The 24,042-nt window shown below is 57.1% G+C and overlaps 1 protein-coding gene across 4 annotated transcripts in view; it reads right to left on the reverse strand.

The window, feature by feature from the left end:
- Positions 1-7,606: 7,606 nt before the first annotated feature.
- Positions 7,607-24,042, reverse strand: part of PTPA (protein phosphatase 2 phosphatase activator) — a 35,470-nt gene continuing 19,034 nt past the window's right edge. For all 4 annotated transcript variants that reach the window (XM_081586827.1, XM_081586825.1, XM_081586828.1 and 1 more), the window contains 7 exons: positions 22,901-23,026; positions 21,070-21,187; positions 19,755-19,854; positions 18,753-18,877; positions 17,709-17,809; positions 13,288-13,395; positions 7,607-9,023 (listed from right to left, as the gene is read on the reverse strand). In XM_081586827.1, coding sequence (XP_081442953.1) covers positions 8,943-9,023; positions 13,288-13,395; positions 17,709-17,809; positions 18,753-18,877; positions 19,755-19,854; positions 21,070-21,187; positions 22,901-23,026 — 759 coding nt within the window. In that variant the 3' untranslated portion in view covers positions 7,607-8,942. The remainder of the gene's footprint in view (positions 9,024-13,287; positions 13,396-17,708; positions 17,810-18,752; positions 18,878-19,754; positions 19,855-21,069; positions 21,188-22,900; positions 23,027-24,042) is intronic.

Below are 24,042 nucleotides of genomic sequence, written 5' to 3' on the forward strand. Positions count from 1 at the left end.
AGCATAGCACAAGGCAGCCAGGGCCACCCTGAGGCCTCAGTCCAGGAGAGGCTACTAGAGCATGAGCTTTGACGGGAAAGAGAGACTCAGCACAGCCCCCATCCAGCCAGTACCTTGACCCGCTTTGGCCTCGATTTACTCCTCCGGGAAATGGGTACATAGTTGGCCCATAGTGAGGATGAGGTAAGACATGCTTTCAGGCACTTCACCCAGGGTCAGACACACAGGTCAGGCTCAGGAGCCATCAGCTCCGAGGTCCCTCAGAGGACACCGGCATGGGTTAGGGTGCATGTGGCTTCTGGGGCCTGGAGCAGCAGTGACAAATGAGGACATGGGGTGGGGGGCAGGAATGTGTATGGAGTCGGGCAGGAACAGCCTCTAAAGGAGATTGTTCAGCCAGGAGGACTCACCAGGCCAGTGTGATCCAGGCTGGAGGTCAGGCCCAGGGGTTGGCAGCCAGCAGTGGGACCACCAGGCCCGAGCTACACTTTAGAGCCTCCCCGGGGGTTCTCGCTGCCAGGGGCCCTCAACTCGCCTGCAGGGAAGTCTCCCTGCCCACCTCCCATCCTCTACGTTCCCATCACCCACCACAGGCCCTCTTGTATCGTCCTGAAACATCCGTGAGAAATTAAAAGCCATGATGGAGCTCAAGGGTTAGAATGTCCACGTGCTGTGCATGTACGCTCAGTCGTGTCCAACTCTTTGCAACCCCATGGACCATAGCCCGCCAGGCTCCTCTGTCCATGGGGGTCTCCAGGAAAGAACACTGGAGTGGGTTGCCCATTTCCTTCTCCAGGGGAATCTTCCCGACCCAGGGATTGAACCTGGGTCTCCTGCATTGCAGGTGGATTCTTTACCGACTGAGCCACCAGGGAAGCCCCAGTATAGTCCCAAGAAAATAAGGAGGGGAAAGGGACTGGCAGGCCAGGAAGTCTATGTAGAGATCAGTGAAAATCCAGCTGCAGAGGCCCAGGAGCAGCAGATGGAGACCAGCCTGGGACACAGCCCACTGCCTGACGGGAGGGGATGCACCCCCCTGCTTCTTTCTGCTCGTGGGGAGTCGACTACATGCCAAGCACTGTGGATGCCACCCCAGCCTCGGGGCTCTGGACTGCCATCCACAGGCACACGTAGGAGAACTGAGAGGTTCAGAGCAGCGAAGACCCTTATTCAGGTCACACAGGCAATCCTGGTTCCCGGGTCCTTCCCACCATCATACGCCCTAGAACCCTGGTGCTGTCCCCAGCATACCTGGTGTTGGGCACGGGGCCCTCAACGTCCCCTGCTCAGTGGAGGGTGCTGCCTTGAGGCTCTGCCCCTTTGCTGGGACTTGGGAAACCAGCCTCCAAAGTATTGAAAGCTCTGGGAAGAATGGAACAATTCATCCCATTGGTCCCTTGGTTTGTAACTGCGACCACTGCCACTCCTAATGCAGGTCACAGGCGGGGAAAGTACACTTGACTCTAGCATTAGTTTCTGTACCCAACCTGTGTTTGCTGGCATCCTGCAGGTGCCAACCAGGGAGCCATAGGCTCCCCTCATCTCACCCTTGCCCAAAGGCTCCAGGAGGAACCCCAGCTACCTCCCCTGCTGGTCCAGCCTGCAGGAGTTCTCGTCACTGGTCCCTGATGGGCTACAGTCCGTGGGGTCGCAGAGAGTAGGACACGACTGAAGAAACTCAGTCCCCCAATAGACTACTCCTGGAAGCCTCCAGCCCACCTGCCCACCTGCCTCTCAGAGAGACTCTGCTAGAACATACCTCTTTTCTCCTGACAAATCTGAGCAAGTCTTCCCTCCCCCCTCTCTCCCACCTACCTCACTGTCAGAAGTACACCACACTCCAGTGCTCTTTAGGGGGAAAGCCTTTTTAATTCTAAAAAATGACATGCGGATATTATTCATGTGTGTGTGTGTGCTCAGTTGCTCAGTCGTGTCCGACTCTTTGTGACCCCATGGACTGTAGTCTGTACATGAGATTTTCCAGGCAAGAATACTGGAGTGAGTTGCCATTTCCTACTCCAGGGAGGATCTTCCTGACCCAGGGATTGAACCCACGTCTCTTGCATCTCCTGCATTCGCAAACAGATTCTATATCACTGCACTACCTGGGAAGCTCATGCCTTTGGATATTATAGAAATGCCTGTGGATATTATAGAAAGATTTAAAAATCAAATAGAAACAACAAAAAGCAAAGTTAAGAGTTCCCCATAATCATCTGCTTTTTCTTTTTGTGAGTTGAGTAATGACGTTTAACACTTTCATAACCATCTTTTGGAGGCAGAAATAGTGATGCAGAGTTTCCCGAAATCCTCACACCCCCACCACTCAGCAATAAGCACATTACTATCCAGAGAAACAGCCTTTTGGTCCTTTGTCCATGTACATGGACAAACAGAGAGACAGACTGATCAAAACTAGAGATTTTTCCCTTTTTTACAAAAAGGGATTGTACTTTCCTATAGTGGTAAAGAATCCGCCTGCCAATGCAGGAGATGCAGGTTCAATCTCTGGGTCGGGAAGATCCCCTGGAGATGGAAATGGCAACCCACTCCAGTATTCTTGCCTGGAAAATCCCATGGACAGAGGAGCCTGGGCGGGGGCGGCTACTGTCCATGGGGTCGCAGAGTCGGACACGAGTTAGCAGCTAAACAGCAAACAAGCAGTTGTTTTAGCTACCTTCCCTGCTTCACAACAGGCCGTAAGCATCTTTCTGGAAGAATACATGAAAAGGCATCATCTGATGGCCCATTGTATGGTTGTTCATCCAGCCTCTAACAATCCCCCACTGCTGGACACCCAGGGTATGTCCAGTGTTCCATTAGGAGAAGTCATGCTGGAACAGGCTCTTAGAGGAGTGGTGGAAGGTGATGGGGTGAGGGGTGCTGTCTGTCTTGTTCACTATAGCACCCCAGCACTTGGCACAGGTCTTGGAGCCGAGCGGGCTCCAGCGATGTTTGCTGGATGAATGAAACAACAGAAGCCAGCCTCTCCAGTGCCCCTCTACCCGTGACTCTGGTGCTCAGCCTACAAGGACACTCAGGCTTCCCAGGGTCACCCACTGCACTTCTGCTTTGGTTTGTGCCTTGGAACTGCTGTCTGAGGTCTCTCGACACCCCAGCTCCAGCACTGGCCAGCTGGACAGCGGTGGACATGCTGAGCACCCCCTCCGCCTCAGCAGTGTCTCCCTGCCTCCAGGCTGGGTGCCCAGCTTCCTCTCCTCCCTCCCAATTCTCCTGGGCGATCTGGCCCACTTCTGTACCTCCAGCATCCTAGAAGTGCCCCTCACTCAGTCACAGCCATTCACAGATACTTCCGTGGTGCCTGCAGTGTCCAGCACCCTCCTAGGGACAGTAGGAGACTGGACCCATAGCAGGGAACAGGAATGATGAGCCCTGAACTTAGGGGGTGGGCCTCAGGAACCCCAAGGAACACCAAGTAGAGAAGCTTTGTCTGCAAAGCAAACAGCCCCCTACCAACCCAACTTCCAACTAGACGGCTGCCCCCCAACCCCGAGTCCCCTCAAAGATCCTGGAGCAGTGGCACAGACACACGGCTGGCTGCCCCCAGAGGCAGGTGTGCCAAGTGCTCGGAGCAGGGACAGGTGGGGGCCACACAAGCGCATCCAGGACATCTGCCTGGTCTGGGGGGGCGAGGTAAGGATCGCAGAGGAAGTGAGACCTCAGCTGAGCCCTGAAGAAGGACGAGGGGCTCCCAGTGGGGGAAAGAGCTCTGGGGAAGGAGCCGACCCCAAACTATTCAGTGGCTCCAAGAGTCTGAGAAGCCGAGAGGAGGCCAGGGCCGCTGGCACCCAGAGAGACGGGGTGGGAAGGGAGCCTGAGGCTGGAGCACCGGCAGGGCAGGGGGCCAGTGGGCGGGGAAACCTGGAAGACCCTGCAGCCTGACTCCTCTCCCCACTGGGGACGGGGTCTCAGCCGCCCCGCCAGCCTCCCCTTCAGCCAGGTCCAGCAGGTCTACCCCACAGAACTCCTCAAACTCTGCAGCCCTAACCCAGGCCTGCTCCTTCCCCTGGGTGTGCCCAGCGTTGTCAGGAACCCCACCTTCTCCCTCAGCACCAAATCCCACCCTAACCTTCCCCTCCCAGCCCAGGGCCTCTCTCCGCCCTTCACAGGGCCCTGCACGTCTCCTTCACCACCCACCCGCCCTCTCTCTCTCTCTCTCTCCCTCTACACACCCACACACACAGGTGCCTGCTACACCCCCTCCGTGGTCACTGCTCTGGGGTTTACCACTACCTGCTATGTGCCAGTCTTCGCCAGCACTGGGATCCCGCCCGAGCTGGTCCCTGCCACCCTGTGGCTCGTCTTCTAGTGGAGAAAACAGACGGTAACCATGTATCTCACAGATAATTAAATGCAGCGGTGTTGCTTGTCTTGAGGCTGTATACAGGGCTTTGGGAGCCTCGCAGTGGTGACTCGGAGCCCCCGGGGGCCTTCCCCACCTGCCTTTCCAGCGCTGCCCAACTGCCACACCTCGGTGCACAGTAGGGCCCCACCAGAACGCCCTCCGTCTGTGCCCACGTTCAAGGCCCAGCTGAAACATCATCACCTCCCCGGAGCCATCCCTGAGCTCCCCCGGAGTCCCTTGTCTCCCTTCCTCCACAGCTGGTCCACTAGCTATTTAAAAAAAATATATATATGTGTATATATGTGTATATATATATATAATTTATTTATTAATTTTTGGCTGCATGGGGTCTCAGTCATGGCTTGTGGGATCTTTTGCTGCGGTGTTTGGTCTTCTGGTTGCTGCCCGTGCCTGCACATGGGGGTTTAGTTGCCCCAGGAGTGTGAGATCTTAGTTCCCAACCAGGAATCGAACCCAAGTCCCCCACATTGGAGGGCAGATTCTTAACTACTGGACCACCAGGGAAGTCCCTCCACTAGCTCTTATTCCTCCCACTCAGAAGTTTCTTGAAAGCTGGACACTCACCTTTTCATCTCTGCATTCCCCCAAATGCCTTGGATGGAGCATACATAAACTTAGTAATTTCTGGATTCAGGAAAAACATGTTGCCGGACTTGGGTACAAGTCTTAGGCACAAGAAACCCTCACCTTTGTTCTCCTACCCAACTCCTGCCTGCCTGGGCTTTTCCTCCTAGAAAAAAACCTCTTCACTCTCACGTCCCCTGAGCGTGGCTCCAGCCTTGGCCCTTTTAAGCCAGAAAGGAGCAGAGCTGAGGTTCACCTTGTGCTCTGGGGTCCCAGTGGCAGAGGGCAGTGGGAAGCCAACATCCCTGCCCCTCCAGCTTTGCGGCCAGCCCCGCTCTCAGATTCCTCGGGACCCAGTGACAGCGTGCAGCCATCCTTCACTGAGCACCAGGTGGGTGGGAGGCATGGACCCTCGCCAGGTTCCATCTTCCCGGTCCTGCTGGGCTTCCCACCCTGCCCCAAAGTCCTGGCCCACATCCTGCCTTTCCCCACCCCAGGGGTGGCTGATGGCCTTGCCTCACGTCTCCTGGCAGAAGTAAATTCCGTACGATCCATCTAACGGACACCCCTTTGTAAGAAAGGACAAGCACCATCTGGCGCCTTCTCCAAGGCCTGCTCCCATCACTTGGCCTCTCGCACCAGCATCGCCACCTTCTTGCCTCTCCTGGTTTGTTCCCAGCATATGGTGGATATGGACATGGTAGCCTGCAACAGGGCCTGAACATCCCCCGCCCCAAAGCCTTCCCTGATCTCAAGCCCCCGCCCACCCGCGCACCCACCCAGTCTCTGCTCACTTCTCAACAAAAAAGGGGAGGTGAGCTCTCAAGAGCAAGGTCCTGCTGCACACTCCTCCTTCCGGACTGGGGGGCTTGGCTGGGCAGAGGGGGGCAGGGAACTCTGGGCTTCCATGAGCCCATCAAGCCTCATTGTGAGCGTCTGGCTCACCTGCACGTGTGCGTTCTGTCCCACCCCCTCAGCTGGAGCAGCCCTTGGTAAGGACGGTCCTTTCTCTGACCTTAGTCACATGTCCAGCAGGTCACCGCCACAAGCCTCCAGGGCCTTGACCTTGAGGTCTCCCACAGCTCCCCTGAAGGTCTGCCCAGAGTCAGCCCCTTCTCTCCTTCACCCCCAGCTCCCGGCAAGCAGGGAGCCCGGGACCCATCACTCGCTGACCTGCCCCTGATCGACTCCAGCAGCTCAGCTGCCTGCCCACACCTCCTCTTGGCAGCTGACAGCCTCTGCCACCCCCAACAGCAGGTCCTCACTCTGCTCTGCTCTGCGCCGACCTGGGGAAGTGGCATCAAGCTGCACGTCCCAAGAAGTGGGGGTCTTCTTGGCTCTTTTCCTTCTCGTGCCTTCTTCCTGTTGGTGATACTCTGAACACAGCCTAAACCAGACCACTTAACCACCTCCACCCTGAACCCTAATCCAGGCCACCAGCCTTGCAGAGACCAGGGCCACCTTCGCCCACAGCCCAGGCCCTTTTGAGGTACAAAACCCTCCGCAGCTTCCCAAAGACTACGCCCAACACCAACACAGAGCTCACAAGGGCCCCCAACCCCCGCCGCCGCCCCTGAGCCTGGCCTCCTCCCCCTCCCCTCCCTCCACCTCTCCCCAGAGGGGCTCCGCCACCTCTCCTGCTCCCCTGCCTTCGCCAGCAGATCTTCCTCCTCTTTGGGGTCTCAGCTCAGGTCATTGCTGACCGTTGTAGCTCAAGTAAACTGCCACCCCCACCCCCTGCCCCTCCACTGACCCTCTCTAGTTAATTGCTCCGTTTCTTCTTTATAGTAATGCACCACCACCACCTAACATCTTGGTGTTTTGGGATTTACTGTCATCAACATTAGAATGAGGAATGTACAGCCACTATTTGTGAAATGAATGAATCCCAGAATCCATGGCCTAAGTATTACTTTGCTCATTTTTCTGATCAGAGGCTCAGACATGAAGTCAACTATCAGGATCTCCAAGCCACCAAGCGGCGCGGGCTTTGGGTTGAACTCACATCAGCCTGACTACAAAGGCAGGGTTCTTGGCCACCAGGCTCTCCTTGCACCGTGCGAGGCCTCCCCTCCGAGGCTGGGCCAAAAGCCAAGGGATCTTGTTTTCAGAGGAGGTTTGTCTGAAGACAGAAGCCAAGTCTAGGGCACAGCAGCCCAACCCAGACTCCCAACTCCAGCAGGACATGGACATGAGGGGTGGAGAGAGTGCAGAGGGTACCCCCTTAAATACTGCAGGAGCCCGGTTCACAGTCAGTCAGGCCCAGTCCAACGACTGCTCAGGCCAGTTCAGGGCTGACCCAGGGGCTCAGGAACAGCCACAGTGACCGCAGTGTTTGCTATGCGCCAGGCCCCGTGCTGAGGACTTCACACCCCACACTGGCTCCTCGCCATCACCCTGTGAGTATCCCCATTTTATAGATGAGGAAGCTGAGGACCTGAGAGAATCAGTAATTTACTAAGACCTTATAGCTGAGTGTGGCAACAATCAGGATTTGAACCCAGGGCTCAGCTTTGAGCCTGCTCAGGCCCCCCAGACCCCAGCTGAAACAGCTCAAGCCCTAGACTCCTTGGCCTAAGGGAAGGGGACTTGATGGGGAACAGACTGCTGTGTGGAGAACAAGCATGTGGCTTGAAAAGACACACCTCACACAGGTGACAGGTGCAAAACAGAGGCTTTAATCTGAACAGCAATGAAGGCGCCAGGGCTGGGGGAGCCCCAGGGGGCACAGGGAAGGAGGAGCCAGGAAGGCGGTGGTGTGGGCCCTTGGGGGGAGGCAGGCGCTGAGCCTCTCCTAGGAAACTATTTCTGAGACTCTCGGGGCCCCTCTCCCAGCCTCTGCCCAGGCCATCAGCCCAGACCCAAAGGCCGAGCCCCTCAGTTGTGCTTCTCAGATGCTCCCCCTTCCCAGAAGGGTGGGTGGGCCCAGATACGGGGAGGGCGCAGCAGAGTCAGGACTGGGAGCAGCCCTGCCCCCAGAAGAAAACTCTAGAGCTGGCCAGCTGTTGCTAGGACCCCTCCCCACCCCCCAGTCCGGCCCAGCCCTGCCCCTGCCCGTCTTCACAGCTCCTCCTAGAGCCCCGGGAGGCGGGAGGACGAGGGAGCGAGGGAGTGGGTGGCTGCTCCCGGAGCTCTCCTGCACCCACTCACCCACCGCCCAGAGAGAGGGGCAGGGAGGCGCCACGGGTTGCAGAAGCAGCAGCAATGAGGGAGCAGGAGCAGCCGGACAGAATGCGGGGAGCAGCCCAGGTGCTACTCGGCAACCGGCCCCTGGCCCCCGGCCCATCCTCTTTCCTCCAGAGTTTCTATCACCCACTCCCAGCCAGGGAGAGCCTGGGGAGCAAGCCCTGCTGGGCCCTCCAGAGGGTACCCTGGAGCCAGAGAGCAGAAAAGCAAGGATGAGGCACTGGACACAGGGGCCCACACAGGCCAGGGGTCAGTGTGAGGAGGGGCTGGGAGGGTCACCGGCCAGAACAATCCACGCTTCTCCCTTCCCAACCCCACCCCAGGCTGGCTGCCAGCCTCAGCCTCCAGCCCTCAGGACCCCCAGACACCCACCCAAACATGGCTTAGGAAACTACCCCAACCCTTAGAAAGGCAACCTGCGAGGGAAAGCGATGGCCACGGCAGAGTACCTCCCCCCCACCCCATGGTGGCCGGGGACAGCCTGGGCTCAGATGGGACTGAATGGAAGGAGAGGGAGGCCAGGGCGGGAGCGGGGCCCTGGGACCCTGTGCCGGCTCCCCTCCCCTTGCCCGTCCACCACAGGGCAAGTCGGGAAACTGGCCACACTTTGGTCACTTCTCCCAACTTGGGTCCTTCAGTCCTATGCCCTGAGCCTCCATCAGCCCCGCACTCAGCATCCACCCCAGTAAACAGCCTCTCATCAAACAGAAAGAACAAGGGGAGGGGGTGGGAAGGGGGTGGGGAGGGGGTGGCAACTGGAGTCGGGGAGGGCAGGCACAGGAATGGCAGCCGGGATGGGCCGCTCTCAGCACGACGACGTGACGGGATGGATGGGCAGGAGGCTCCCGAACTTGAAGTGCTGGATCACGGGGAACTTCTCCAGGCACTGTGAGGTGAAGGGGCGGAGAGGACAGGTGAGGGCTGTGTGGTGCCCTGCCAAGGCCTGCCCGGCCACTCAGGCCTCGGACGGACCCCCAGACGATTCCCGAGGCCTGGAGCAGCGCGGTTGCAGCAGGTATCCAGCCAGGGCCTGGAAGTGGCCCGGCCCCAGAGCAGCCCCCAAGCCTTTGGGGAAGAACAAGAGCTTCCTGCCCATTCCTGACCAGCCCTTCCCACCCAAAGGCCCCCACTACACGACAATCAGGCCAGACCCTGGTAAGGACAAGGAGAGTGAGAGAGAGGGAGGAGATGGGGGGAGAAGGCAGCCCAACCCCACGAGGCAGCAGCCAAGAAGAGGGGCAGCCGAGTGACACCACTAGGCCCAGAGGGATGAGCTGGGGCCCAGAGGGGAAAAGAACCCTCCAGACTATGGGGACCCCCTACCCAGGGCCCGCCCTGGAGAAGAGGCATGGGGATACACCGGGACACCAACTGAGATGGGCCCAAGGCCCGTTTTCCCACTTTTCAGTTCTCCAGACTGAAAAAAGCATCCTGGCACTTCAGAGGGAGACAGGAAGAATCAGCTGACAGCCTCCCGCTCCTCCCACCTCAGGGCAATTCCCAGCAGCCCGGAGCTTGGGCAGAGAACAAGCACACTGGGCAGGGGGATGGCTCCCTGAAGTCGGTCAGGCCAGGGCCTCAGCCCAGGGCTGTGGCAGAGGAGGGAAGAAGGGAGAAGCAGGGCCTGGCCCCCAGGCAGATGGGCCCCGGGCCTGCCCTCTGGCCCAGGCACCCGTGTCCCGTGTCCGCACCATGCAGGACCCAGAAAGGAGGGGCCCGCCCCCACCCCCCGCACCAGCCCACCACACGCCAGAGGGTGGGGGGGCCTCCTCTCAGACCTCTGGCCTCACAGGCAGGCAGGATGTGCACCTCCTGGCTGGGCTGGAACAGGATTTTGGCCTCAGAGAGGGCGAGGGTCCCATCCTGTTACTGTCCCCTCCTCCTACTACCTCAGAGGAATAAAGGCCAGCACTGGCCCAGGGTCCCTGACCTCAAGAGCCACCAGCAGAGATGAGGGGGCCTTTGCCAGCTGTGTGTGTGTGTGTGTGTGTCAGATGTATGTGTGTGTGTGTCAGATGTGTGTGTGTGTGTGTGTCTCAGAGTGGGGGATGGTCCACAAGGCCTGAAGGGGGCCCAGAGGTGAGCAGGAAGGGAAATGCATGATGCAAGGATGGGGAGCTAAGCTGTGTGAGGGAGCAGAGCTCCAGGCCACACAGTCAGGCTCCTGGGCCTGGGGCAGACAAAGTGGGGCACAGGCAGCTGGGGGTGGCCCCTGTGGGGGAGGAGCAGCAGATCCAGGCCAGAAGCAAAGGCAGCTGCCATTGTGCTTAGGTCATGGAGGAAGTGGTAGGAGTTTGTCAAAGGGGAGCCCCCCAGGGCCCTGGAATTCCAGAAAGGGTCAAAGGTCAACCTGCTTCTAGCTTTCAGGCCTGAGAAGTTACAAAGGCAAGAGGCTTAGGGGGATGGAGCAGGGGTTCTGTTCACTCTGCCCTCAGGGACCCCCCCCCAAACAAGCTTCCCCAGGGCCAGGAGAGGCAAGGAACTGGGCTAAAGGCAAAGGGCTGATTGGGGCAAAGGAAGTGGAGCTCCAGGGTCACAGCAGAGGCGCCTCAGGCCGGGCCTTTTCTCCGGAGCAGTGACCTGTGTCCCGCAATACCTGTGCTCTGGACAGAGCAACTGCTTCAGCCGGGCTGAGTCCAGACCTTCCAGCGGGCGGGCCCTCCCAGCTCCCAGCTCCCAGCTCCCAGCTCCCAGCTCCCAGTGACTCAGGGAGAGAAGGGGCTCCTGAGTCTAACAGACCCTTCTGAAGGGAGCACCAGCATGGGGCCAGCCCTCAGGAAAGACAAGCCCACCCCCCAACAAGAGCCTCAGAAGCATCTGGTTCTTCCACTCAGAAAGGCTGAGACAGGCAGCTGGAAGGTGCAGACAGTTGGGCCCAAACTCTGACGCCAGGCCCGGACAGGCCTTTGTGGCAGCTCAGGGGACCAGCTCTCCTCCCGCAGCCAATCTGGCTGGGGCTCTGGCCTCTGCTAACCCCCATCTGCACTTCAGAACTGGCAGGCCTCGGAGGTCCCCAAGGACCGGAACCCATCTGGAAGAGGGAGTCCTTGCCTCCCTTTCCTCTGCTCAGGGAGCGTGCAACTCCACAACCCCAGGGATCACAGACTAAGGGTGACCTGCTGGCAACTTATAAACAGGTGCTGCAGGATACAGGCGGAGAAGGCAATGGCACCCCACTCCAGTACTCTTGCCTGGAAAATCCCATGGATGGAGGAGCCTGGTAGGCTACAGTCCATGGGGTTGCTAAGAGTCGGACATGACTGAGTGACTTCACTTTCACTTTCCCCTTTCATGCACTGGAGAAGGAAATGGCAACCCACTCCAGTATTCTTGCCTGGAGAATCCCAGGGACGGCGGAGCCTGGTGGGCTGCCATCTATGGGGTCGCACAGAGTCGGACACGACTGAAGCGACTTAGCAGCAGCAGCAGCAGGGTACAGGGACTCGGTGTCCCTAGACTTAAGAGTCAACGAGTCCCAGGGTTCTCCTACCAAGGCGCGGCCACCACACAGTGCCTGGCAGGCTGCGTGCACCCAGAGCCGCAATTTCTGGGTTTCAGGAAGGGCCCTGGGTTATCTGCTCAGCACTCCCTCTGTCTGGTCCTGAGCCGCGGGCAGTTTTCAGTCGCTGACCTCCTGTGTCCAACAGCCAGAGACAGACAACTGTTGCACCTTCGACTGCTGTTTGTGCAGCACCGTCAGGGCTGCGATCTTACCCTGCTCCTCCCTCATCCTGTCGGCGAGGGTTCTTTTGCCTCTGGACACAGGTAGGGACTGGAGACAGGGCCTCCTGTTCCGCCCTTAGGGGCCCAGGTCAAGATAAGTTTAGTCACTCAAGTAAGAGCCTGCAGGAAGGACAGCATCTAAGATCCCAGGCAGGAAAGGCACCAAAGAGTCCTGCCTATGGGGGGGTGGGGGGTGGGGAGACCTGGAGGGGGAGGCCCCTTCAGCACCCACTGTGGGACTGGGGTGGGGAGGGGTCGAGAACAACAGAACACACAGAGGGCAGTGCCCCGGGGGCTCTCCAGCAGGAGGGCCCTCCAGCAGGAGGGCCAGCATGGAGGGCTGAGGGCCGGATGCAGCCTACCCAGATCCAGCAAAGGCTCCTCTCAGATTAGAGAGGTATGTGGGCTGGAACCTAAACACAGGATGTGAAGTCCAGAGGAAGGGGAACGGAGGGGGAGGGGGCGGAAGGGAGAGAGAGGGCCAGGCCTGGTCAGTCCCAGTGCCTTTAACCCCTTCGGGGCCGCAGAGAGGGATCCAGGCCACTAGAAGCGCTGGTACTCCCAGTCGCACCCAGCGCCCTTCACCCTGCCCTCCCTGCTCCTCTGCCTCTGCTGACGGCCCTGAGAGAGCCCTGGGTGTAAGGAGGCCACCTAGACAACCTCCCCCTTCCCCGGAGAGGGACGACCAAGGGTCAAGAGAGGAGCACCTCCAGGGCAACACCTGAGACCACCAGCCGAAGGGTGAAAAGAGGGAAGTTTGGGACCCACTGCTCCAGGTGAGGGACTTCACACCAGGCCCTCCCGGGTTCTAGGAATGGTCTGCCTAAGATGTGGAAGGAGCTAGAGGAAAGGACAGGGTGGGAAGAAATCTCTCCTCCCTACTTGCCAGAGAGAAAGTCATGTCCTTGGCTGGGAGAAGGGTGCCAAGGAGGACGAGCAGAGGGGGCAGGAGAGAGGGTGGCCGCCTCCCAGCAGGGGGAGCTCCAGAAGCCCACACCTCTCCCTGCTGCTCTGACTGGAAAGCAGGGAGGACCCCAGAAGCGGTTATTAAAAATGCAGCCCCGGGCCTCCCCCCAAGACCTCCCACCTGCCCAGCCATCACACACCAAAGTGGGAGAAACAGCACTTTGGATGATGTCTCCAAAGGATAGAGCCTTTTCCCAAGCCTGTTTTCTTCTTCAAGTCCCCACAGGACACACAGCTGAGAAAGGCCTCCAGCCACTTGACAAGTGGGAACAGAGACCGGGGAGCAGCAGGGTCTGGCCTCAGTCACAGGACTTTTCCGGCTGCCCACTCCACAGACAGAGATTCAGAGGCCTCAGGTGTCAGAGGGGGCTGGCCCACAACTCAGAGCTGGACGGAGAGCAGAACAGTGGGGTGGGGGTGAGGGTGTCCAGGACCGAGAGTGCCAGCCAGTCCCCGCTCACCTCAGCTTTATACATGCGGATGAGACCCTGGTTCACTTTGGACCAGGAGGGGACAGCGCTGATGTTCCACAGCTGGTTGGAGTGCTCTGCAAAGGGGCCTGTCTTCATCTGGAAAAGAAGAGTTCACAAGCTGGAGAGGCGGGCCCTGGAGCCTACCCCCTGCTCCCCTGCAGCAAGGCTGCTCCAGCACACACATGTACACACACACAACATGTAGGCACATACATACACACGCATACAAACACACATAGACATATACAGAGACACACGCACACACTCTCATGAAGACTAGGCGGCAGCATGCACCTATGGGGTGGCAGTCGTGCAGGCAGGCACGCATGTGCACATGTCCACACGCACGCACACACACACGTGCCAGAGACAGGGTCCCTCTTGGCCTGCTACAGGTAGAGCTGGAAGAGCCTAGGGAAAGGTCGGTTTGGGAGAGGGCCTGGATCAAGCCCAAGCATCTGACTGCCCTCTTCATGGCAGGCAGAGGCAGGAAGGAAAAGAGGGGAAAAACACAGGTCACCTGCAGCAGATGTGGGAGGAAGGTCTTTACAAAGCCAGCCTGAGCTGGCAGCCGAGTGGAGAAGGGATGGCAACCCCAGCAGCAAGGGACAGGCAGGAGCAAGGACCGTACGGTCCCAGTCCCTCCTCTTGGAAGAAATCCTGCAGCAGGCCCAGTGGAGCCCCCATCTCAGAAACCAGCGCTGAGACGAGGAAGTAGGTGCGCCTGAGTACACCCCTCAGACAGCACAAGGCCAGCACATCTGTATTTATTAACAGGCAGTTCACAATCCCCTCCACACTGCCCCCTCCCCGGTTGATGCTGGGGGACGGGGCTCAGCACCCTGAGGGCAGCCTTCAGAAGAAAGAGTCTGAAAAGCAGAGGCTGAGCTGGTAAGAGAGCAGACTTGGACCTCGAGTAGGTGGAAGGTTCCAGAAGAGGCTGTGTGTGGAGGTGGGGCTGGTGGAGAGCTGTTCCAGGGAGAAGGGATGGGGGTCCCTCAGCCCTCTCTCCGTACTGGGCATGAGTGCGGGTCCCACAAGCACAAAACCCTCACCCATGGCTGTAGACTCGCCCGGTGACCCCACTCTCTCACTCCCCCAGTGAGGGCAATTCTTACAAAACTGCAAGATGGAAGCTGAAAAAGCTGCCAGTTTAACCCTGTCATCTCCCTGCCCTGGCCCAAGTCCCCCCGAAAACCTGTCTCAACTTCCAGGTTCAGGAGCATGGACAATGGGCTCCTTCCCTGAGCAGTGAGGCCACAGCCCAAGGTCCCCATTGGGCTTTTCCTGGGCCGGTCCCTTTACCCAGACTTCCCCCTCCTCTCTCTAATACTCCCTCCTCCAGGAAGGCAGCCAGAAGCCCGCAGCCTGCAGGTGCTGGCCCTCGCCCCTCACAGAGCTTTGTTCCCCGAGCCCCACTCCATCAGGCTCCACCCCCAACCTCCCCTCACCCCGCCCCTTCCCCAGGTGCCCTGCCCCACGGGAGGAGCGCCAGGCTCCAGCCCTCTCTTGCACACTTCCAGGCCCTGAGAAGCCCAAGGATCACTGGAGCTATAGAACCAGTCTCACTCTGGACTGAGCCCTGTGAGAAACCACCCAGGAGGCACCCTGCTGGCCTCTGTCAAAGCCGCAGCTCAGCAAGGGCTCTTTGGCCAAGGCTAGCAAGGGGGCGTGGGGAAACCAGAGGTTCAGCTTGCTGAGCCAGCCTTCCCCACTAGGGGCACGGGATGGCGCGCCAAAAGGCCTCTCCGGCACCCTGGCAGAGCCAGGGGCGGGGCTTGAGCCCCAGGGCCCCAGGGCCCCTAACCCTCTCCCTGGAAAGGCAAGAGATGCTTTCTCTAGAGGGGCTGCCCCCCCCACCCCTTCAGTCCTTTGGAAGGAGCCTCTGCAACTCTGGAAAGGAAAACAGATGAGGGGGAAAAGGAATGGGGTCGAAAAGACAAAAAAATTAGCTCATTCTAGCCACAAAGGGAGAAGAGAAAGCTAGAACGAGCAAGCAAGCTGCAGTCCCGCAGTGACCCCAGGGGAATTCTGTGAGTCAGAGCAGCCATATTGAGCAGGAAATTACTCACAGACGCTGCGTTCCTGCCTCTCCACTCCCAAGAGAATCGGCCTTTTGTAAATGGTTCCTCTGTCAGTAACTGAGGGGGGATGGGGTGGGGGGGAGGCTCTGCACAGCGCCTTCCTGTCAGCTCCTTCCCTTCCAGCTGAAATCTGATCCCTCCCTTCCCAAAACTCCAAATTTAGAAGCCAGATTGAAACTGAAATTCTTTTCCTGCCTACCCTGGGCTCTTAAAGGCGCCAGGGCTGCATTTCCTGAGGTGGAGAAGCCTGCCGGGTGAGGGCCTTGTGCGGGATGCCCAGGGCCACCAGGGCAGGTCCCAGGCTGGCCTGGTCTCTTTTCCGACTCTTGTCTATTCAGTCTCCCAGCTGCGCCAGCCCTAGTAAATCCCTGGGTCTGCAGAGGCAACACTGCCCCTGTCCTGGCCACAGCACACGGGCCATGGCACACAGAGCTCCTCACAGCTGTCAGGACGGAGGGAGGCCCAGGGTCAGGCCTTGGGCTTCCCTCACCACCACCGAGGGACTGCAGAAACTCTGTCTAGGTGCTGAGCCCAGACTCTGGAGAACTAGCACAACGTGTGCCCTCAACAGGAACCACGCCAGCCGGGTTAGCAGGGCTCAGGGCCGGCCAAATGGGTGAGAGGGGCCCCTGCCAGTCCTCTGAGCTCTGGGGCATGCCCCTGCTAGCGTCCAGCGTCTCCCACCACGCCCAAGCACCCAGACCGAGGGTGAGAACCAGGCCTTGAAGAGAGGGTGCGGAACCACCTAGAACTCGAGGGCCTGCTGGCCTCCTCCCAGTTCACGCCTCTCCCTCAACTGTTATCAAAACCTCCGCTAAGTTCAGTGTGTCTTTAGCACCACCTAGCGGCCACTGTAGGATTTCCTCTAGCAGAAGACATGCGCCCCAAATTCTGGGAAGGCTTTTGGGTTTTTATACATACCAAGCATAATCAAACAAGTAAATAAAAATCCAAAATTTTAACGTGGAGTCAATTCCCATATTCCCTGAGGCCCAGCCTGGTCTTCTACCTCATTAGTTACTGATAGGGACTCTGGGGCTTGGCCAGCCACCTGGGGGAGCCTAAACGGCTTAGCCTCTTAGAGGGGCCAGCGAAGCCACCTCTTCCCCTCGCCCAGCCCCAGGTGTCTCCGGGCTCTGCAGACCCTCCCGACCTAGTCTGGAGACAGCAGCATGTGACTGGCTCTCAAGGCAGCGAGCCAGGCTGCCCTAGAGTCCTTCCGACCTTGGGCTGCCTACAGTGCTGAAGGCAGCAGATCTCAGAGAATGAAGCAGCGGCCACTCAGCCATCAGAACAAGCTTCATTTGCTGACTTGGAAAAACGTATCATTCCCTTCTGGCCTCTGGAGTCTGGCAGAGGCCTGAGCCGAGTGCTGACCAGGAGAGCCTGGAGCAACGGCTGGGTAACCGGGCGGCCCCCTCTTCAGGGACAGAATGGGCAGCAGAGAGAGCAACCCCCACAGGGAGGGGGGATCCACGTGTGCCGGGGGAATGCGTGCAGGCATCAGGAAAGAGAACGGGGTCAGGACCTCTGCAGGCGGCAGAGCCAGGGCACCCCTTGGAAGTCTGTGGGGGTCAGGCACTAGGTAGGGAAGATGAAAAGGCCTCCTGAGAGGCCCCCAAAGCAGTGGGTCCCCAACTTTGATGCACAGTCACCTGGCACATGTCATGTGTTTAAATTCAGGGTCCTAGCGCTTGTCCCCCAAGATTCGGATTCAGAAAGCTGAGGTGGGGCCCAAGACAATGCATTTTAACAAGCGCCCCAGGTGACCCCGAGGAAGTGGTCCAAGGCCGCATTGTGGGAGATCCTACTTTAGCAGGGTAACAGCACCCACCTGAATGATCCCTGCTGAGTGGCCTGAGGGTCCAGGCCTACTAACTGTCACTTCTGGCACTTCATGTGGCCCCTGTCCTCAGACACCAACAGAGGTGTATCCCTTCAACAGAAATCTGTCCAGCTGTCCACTCCAGTCTCTCCAACTCCTGCAAAGGCTACATCACACACATCCACACACACTAGCTCTACAGACGCTGGGGGCCCCACTCAAGAGATGCCCACCCTTCAGAGCTGCTTCATCGGTCACCAAGTCCATCTGATGACCAGGTCTTAACCCGTCAGCTCCAGCAGAAACTGAGCTAGGGGAGGAGACCCAGGACAGCCAGAAGGTGGCCTAGCCTTTCAGAGAGGCCCCGCAGGGCTTCCTCTTCAGGGGCTGGCCCTGCCACCTCAGACAGCAGCTCTGGCTCCTCTGTCCAAAGCCACCAGCCTCAGTTCCTTCTGGCCCGGAGGCTGCCGGGGGCTCCTTCCTCACTCCTTTCCTCTCACCTCGGTGATAAATAGGATGCACTCCAGGAACATGTAGTCCTTGTGGTTCTCGTTCACGGCCTTCTCATCCACGAAGTGCCTGGGCTCCAGATATGGGTGGTCTGGAAACAACAAAGAGCCCGGGGTCCAGGCACTGGCACCACCGGGCCACAGCAGACCGGCCCCGTTAACACCCGCCCGACGGCCTAAGATCTGCCCCTGCGCCCTCAACACTTGATCTCGCAGAAGCAATAAATGGCCCTGTGTGTGTACTCTAGGGTAATGAGTATTAGCTCTGCTTCTTTCCAGCCATGCGACTCAGTTTCCTCATCCGTGCAGTGGGGATAAGAACACCCTGTAAGGGCTGGGGGTGGGGAGGGTACCTGATCATCAGCACCGCCCTAAAGCCCTCTCAACCTGGCGCCTGCACAGGTCAGTGTTTATGGTCTGTTGGCAAAGACCCTGCCCAGGGTCCTCGAGAGGATCTCCCTGAAGCACTGAGAGCAGGGCCTGGCACCAGGCAAGGACTCAACAAAGGGTCCTTTACTAATGTTATTTTGAAGGCAGTTACTTCTACATGCAAGTAGACATGGAACCCTCAGCCACTCTGGCTTGCCCATGGGACAGTGAGGGGAACCACCACCAGAGCGGGCTCACAGCGGGCGGGCCCCGGACCAGCATCCGGCAGCAGCTCCCTGACGGCCCCTTGGGCACAGCTCGATAGTAACAGTGGACGACACTGGTCACCAAGTCAAAAGAACCCCTCATTTTCCACATAAAACCCTGCAGCTGCAGCCAGGAACAGGGGCGCGTCTCACACCAGTCCACTGTGTGCTAGGCGCGTGCCCTCAACCCAGCCCATGTCACTTCCCATTATCTCGGTGGTGCCTGGCCTCTGCCTCCCTGGCCTGCCACGCCGCCGGCTGCAGCAGCAGGTCAGCAGCAAGCCGGCTCTGTCAATAGCTGGTCTAACGCCTGCTTTACAAGCTGTCAGCGCGTGCCCTGGGTAGGGGGGCAGGGGGGGCAGGAGGGCTGGGGGTGGGGGTCCGCGCCCCACTTCAGTACCTATCAGCTGCGAACTGCCCCAGATGAAGGGCAGAAACTGGAAGTCATCCAGGCCCCACACGCCCTGGCTGCCGGCCGGCTCCATCCTGTACGTCTTCTGGAGCTTCCTCATAACCTCAAGGTACCTGCACCGGACGGCGGGGAAGGGAGGGCGGGTGGCAAAAGCAGAAAAACAGTCTCAACCCTTCAGCCAGTGGAGCAGAGGAGGCTAGAAAGAACCACCGTCAATTAAAACCTACATGCCAGAGTTACACATCAGCTGACACACTCAAAATAACGTAGCTTCATTTTTCTCTCTCACATTCAGCCTCCTCTGGCCCAGGAAACTGGCAACACACCAACCAGGAAAGGAGGTTAGTGCCATCACCTCCTGACAAGGTGAGAGCCCAGGCAGGAGCGGCGGCTTCTCTCACCAGAGTCCAAGGAGCTCACCCCTTAGCTCCCTTCAGGAACTGCCCTGGAGCTGCAGCTTCCGCAGCACCTGAGTGGGGCCCATCACGGACGTGTCAACGCCCTCTGGTGACTAAGACACATCCATGTGCAGGAAGGTGGCTCGGGTGGTGAGGGGAACGGGTCAGAGCCTGCCTGCCTAGGTTCAGCTGGCCGTGACCTCAGTGAAGAGATCTGATTTCTCTATGCCTCAGTTTCCACATCTGTAAAATGAAAATGACAGTTGCTACTTCCTCGGGTGGTCATGAGAATTAAAAGACTTGCATGTAAGGTGCTTAGAAAGAACCTCTACATGATAAATGCCACAGAAGCATCAGCAGCCATTATGTAACTTTCCCTTCACTGATTTTTACTTGAATTTGAAGCTCTCAGGAGGAGGAGTCTTGGACATCCTGTTTACAGTCATGGCTTGATTAGGACAGAACGAGAGAACCCACAGCCACTCAGGAGCTCCTGACAGGCCCCTGTTCCCAGTCTGACAGCAACAAGGAGGAAAGAGACCGTCGGCCTCTCCTCCCACTGGCAGCCGTCCTTCCCGCCTGGCTCACTCACCGATTGAACACCTTGAAGACAATGGCTATTTGGTCATCTACCCGCAGCACCCCAATCTTGCAGAGACAGCAGAGGAAAGCAGCAAAGGCTGCTTCATGTCCTGGGGGAGAAAAAACAGCCAAGGTTGACAGTCTTCCAGAAGGAGTAGGACTGTTCTCAGCCTCACCCGAGTCCAAATCACCAATAACTTCCCATCTAAGGCAGGAGATCAACATGGAGGTAAAGGGGCCTCTTCCCCATCCAGAAAGACCAGGGTCCTTTTAAGAACCACCAATACTATAATTCTACTCCTAAAAGGCCCAGGCTGGTGATTCTTACATAGGCATTGACATTTTATTTGGGAGGTTTAACTCACTCATCAATTCTACCCTATTTATTGAGCACCTACTATAGGAGCGGTCACTGTCCAGGTCAGGCACTAAAGGGACAAGAGGCAAAAGTCCCTGCCCTTGTTTGATAGTTTATGATTCCTTGGGCCCCTCCAAGGGCCTGGAATGCTTATGTGCTGTTACTTTCAGCTGCACAGTTTGGGATCACGACCAGCTAGAGTCCAAGCCACCACCACACAGGGGCAGTCATCACCCCTGCACAACAAGGAGCATCTGAGAGTGGAGGAAAGACACCCAGTCCCTGCTGACCTGGTCCCTCTCCCCTACAGGTTGCTTGGTCACAGTTAAAGCTCCACCCTTGAAAGTCTCACTTGATAATAAGCCTGCTCCTCAACATCAGGGGAGCAGACGACAAAACTTTCCCAAGACCCAGGTCCAAAGGAGCCCTTCTCCAGGCCTGCCCCTGTGGCCTGGGCTCCTCTAGAGGCAAAGGAAGGGCCCGAGAGAGCAGCAGCTCCTGCATTTGCCCGGTTCGGTGAGGAAAGGCACGGCAAGACGGGCCTATCAAAGCAGGGACCCTCCCCATAATAGAGAAAACCCTCTTTCTTTTTTAAGGTGCCCACAGCGTTCCCTCTAATGAGCACTGAGTGGCTGAGAGTAATGCTCCACAGCACTGCCAGAGGCTGCCAGGCTCTTTCAGTTCTCAGGGTTTCTGTAAGCGCTGTTTTGGGGTATAGTAAGTGCTCAGTAAGTTGTCAGTTTGGGGATGGTGATGAGCTCAGTCAGGCCATCTTACAAGGAACAGAAATCAGCTCTGTGCTTAAGGCCACCACACATGTGACTCCGGCTCCCCCTGGTGGACCAACTGTACCCACGGGATGCCTGCTCAGGGCTCCCACATCCCACACAACCCAGAGCAAACAGGAGGTAGTCCAAGAAAGAACCGCAGTGAAGCCAAGCAGGCGCCCGCCGGGGGTCACGGGTACCTGTGCCATAGTCGATGCGCGTGGAGTTCCCCACAGACTCCTTTAGGTAAACAGCCACCTCGGGCACAGCGGCTGCCAGGTGGGTGGGGACCACTGCGGCCACCAAGTTTTCTGCTTCCTGATAACACAAGAGACACACAGTGGTGATGGCAGATTAGGCAGGCGCCCAGAGGCAGCATCTCGGTGTGATATCCCAACTCCCTGCTCTGACTGCCCACAGAAGGAAGAGATGGGAGAGCGTTTATTTCTACACAACAAAGACCACCCTGGGGTGGCTTTTCATCTGCTGACCCTCCCTCCAGGGGACATGGCTCTGGGAACTAGAGGAGAGGGATCTGAAAAGAAGCCATTCGACTTTCCCATCGAGTAACTCACTGACATCCAGAGATGTCCTCCTTCTTCATACTCCCAGCAAGGGAGTTTGTGCCCGATGTTCACCAAAGACATATCCAAGGATGTTCACGGCAGTATCATTTATAGCAGCCAAGACATGGAAACATCCCATAACTAAACTGTCCATCAGCAGCACAACAGATAACCTATGCTATGGTCATACACTGGAATACTACATAGCAAGGAAGAAGGTGCACTGTTCCACACAATACAGGTGAATCACAAAGTTGAGCAAAAGAAGTCAGACACTTATATGATAAGTTCAAAAACAGGCAAAATCAATCTGTAGGGGAGCAGTGACAAAAATCTGGGGGATATCAACTAGAAAGGGGCACAAGGGCCCTGGGGAAGTGCTGGAATGTTCCATGGCTTGATATGGGTGGTGGATGCAAGGTTAAAAATAAGTTAAGATCTATCAAGCTGTATAACTATGATTTGTCAGCTTTCTTTACGTTATAACTCAACTAAAAAAATAAGCCATGTGCCACCTTAGCACCCAGAGGCAGCCCCAGGTCACTCTTACACAAGGACAGCGTTTTGCTGGGTCCTTGGGACTCCCCTCTGTTTCATCATGTGAAAATACCGGGACAAGAAATTAGGACCCAAGTTTCTTTAAGTTCGGTCTGTAAACACCTGGCAAGAGAATCTCCTGGAGACCTGGTGAAAATCTGGATCCCCATGCCCCGCCTCAGGCCTACAGACCTATGGGATAGGGTGGCTACTCTGCAGTTTTATTTTTTGTTTGCTTTGGACAAATATTACCTTTGCATGACTCAAAAGTGAATACACTGTAGGAGGGATGTACTCAGAAGTCTTACTCCACCCTTCTCTCCTCTCCATCCACCCCTCCACCAACGCTCAAAAGGAAACCACCAGTTTATTTGCCTCTTCTGTATCCTTCCAGTGCACACTGAGAAATACAAACATACCTTTTTCGTTTCCCCTCTTAACAAAAGGCAGCTTGCCATGTGCACCACACCTTGCCTCCCCTCTGACAGGATAGTCAGCCCTTCAGACCCACTGATGGAGAACCCGTGGACACAGAGGACCAACGGACCCTCATCATTTTATACAAGGGAGTATCTGCGGGGGATCCTGGAAGTCGCAGTCCCTTCCCCTGAGTTCCTGAGTCGCCTCCCTGATCTTTGTTAGAGCTGCATGGCACCCCCTGGGTGGCCTTATTAAGTTATTCAACCGATAATAAACTGCAGATGGACACGTGGGCTGTTTCAATCTGCTGCTACACACAATCACCTACAAACAGCCCTGTGCAGAGGGCTGCGCACCCACAGTGGTGATTCCCAGAGGACAGCTGGGGCAGAGGGTAAACACATTTGTACTTTCAGGGAACAGAACTGCCGTTTCAACAAACTCCCCAGTGCTGATATCTGAACACTTCCCCCGCCCAGTCCCCAAGCCCGTCCTGCGGCAGCCTCACCTGGTCAAGTTTGGCATACCAGGTCCTGTAGGCCTTGTTCCCAAATCGAGAGGGCTGGTCCACTGGAGGGGTCTCATCAATCCACCTGTCCAGCGTGTTGAGAAGAGCTACCAGTTTCTCAATGGCCTGTGGAGGGAAATAGAGGCGGCCCAGCCAGCATGACTAGTGGCCCCATGCTAGAGCCACAGAGGGAAGCCCCAACGGCTGCTGGACAGTGACCACCAGGCCTGGCACCACTGGCATCTCCCTGCTGTTCCCCTTTCTCCCCAATCCTCCTGAGCATGAAAGAGGGGCCAGGGAACACAGTGAGCCTTCCAGAAAGGGCCCAGCACAAGACTGAGAGACAGGCACGGCTCCCACGCCCGGTTTCTCCAGCCAGCCCACCCAGGGTTGGTGGGGGGGCAGGGGGGCGGCTGCTGGACAAGCATGAGCGGCAGCCCTGACTTTCCTTACTGCATTTTATCGAGGTCTTCTGTTTAGTGCACAATACCTGCTCATCACTGAAAACAAACGTAAAAAGGAAGGAAACAAAGATGACCGGTAATCCTGCCACCCAGAAATCAACACCACAAGGTATCCCCTGCTTGTTGTAAGTTCACTTTCTACCACTTCACTCTTACTGAACTCCTACAGTAGCAATGGTTCTTGCTAACCAAAAGAAACCTGAAGAGGATTTTCAGTGCAAAGGATTTTCCCTTCGCACCACTTCTGCTCACAAGAGGTTTCATAGAAACACTCTCCTTTCAGACAGCAGGGGAGCCTGTCTGAACATTTTAACAGACTCTTCCATTTCATTGTCTTACAGTGTTTTGCATTGCTTATCATGGTTAGAATTTTGAAGACAGCTGGACCTGGATTTATATCCCAGCTAAGGGACCTCCCTGGTGGCCCAGTGGTTAACAATCTGTCTTCCGATTTAGATGTGGGCTCAATTACTGATCTGGGAACTAAGAGCCCACAAGCTGTGGTGCCACAACTAGAAAGAGGCCCCTGGGCTGCAACTAAGACCCAAACCTGCAAAAATAAAATAAATGTTTTATAAATAAATCCCAGTTAAAACATTATTTGGTTGCTGCAAGACGTTGACAAAGTAACTTCAACTCTCTGAGCCTGTTTGCTCATCTCAAAGATGGGCATAAAAA

Source organism: Giraffa tippelskirchi, chromosome 4 (assembly GCF_054371585.1).
Source record: "Giraffa tippelskirchi isolate mGirTip1 chromosome 4, T2T-mGirTip1v1.2.pri, whole genome shotgun sequence".
Lineage (NCBI taxonomy): Eukaryota > Metazoa > Chordata > Mammalia > Artiodactyla > Giraffidae > Giraffa > Giraffa tippelskirchi.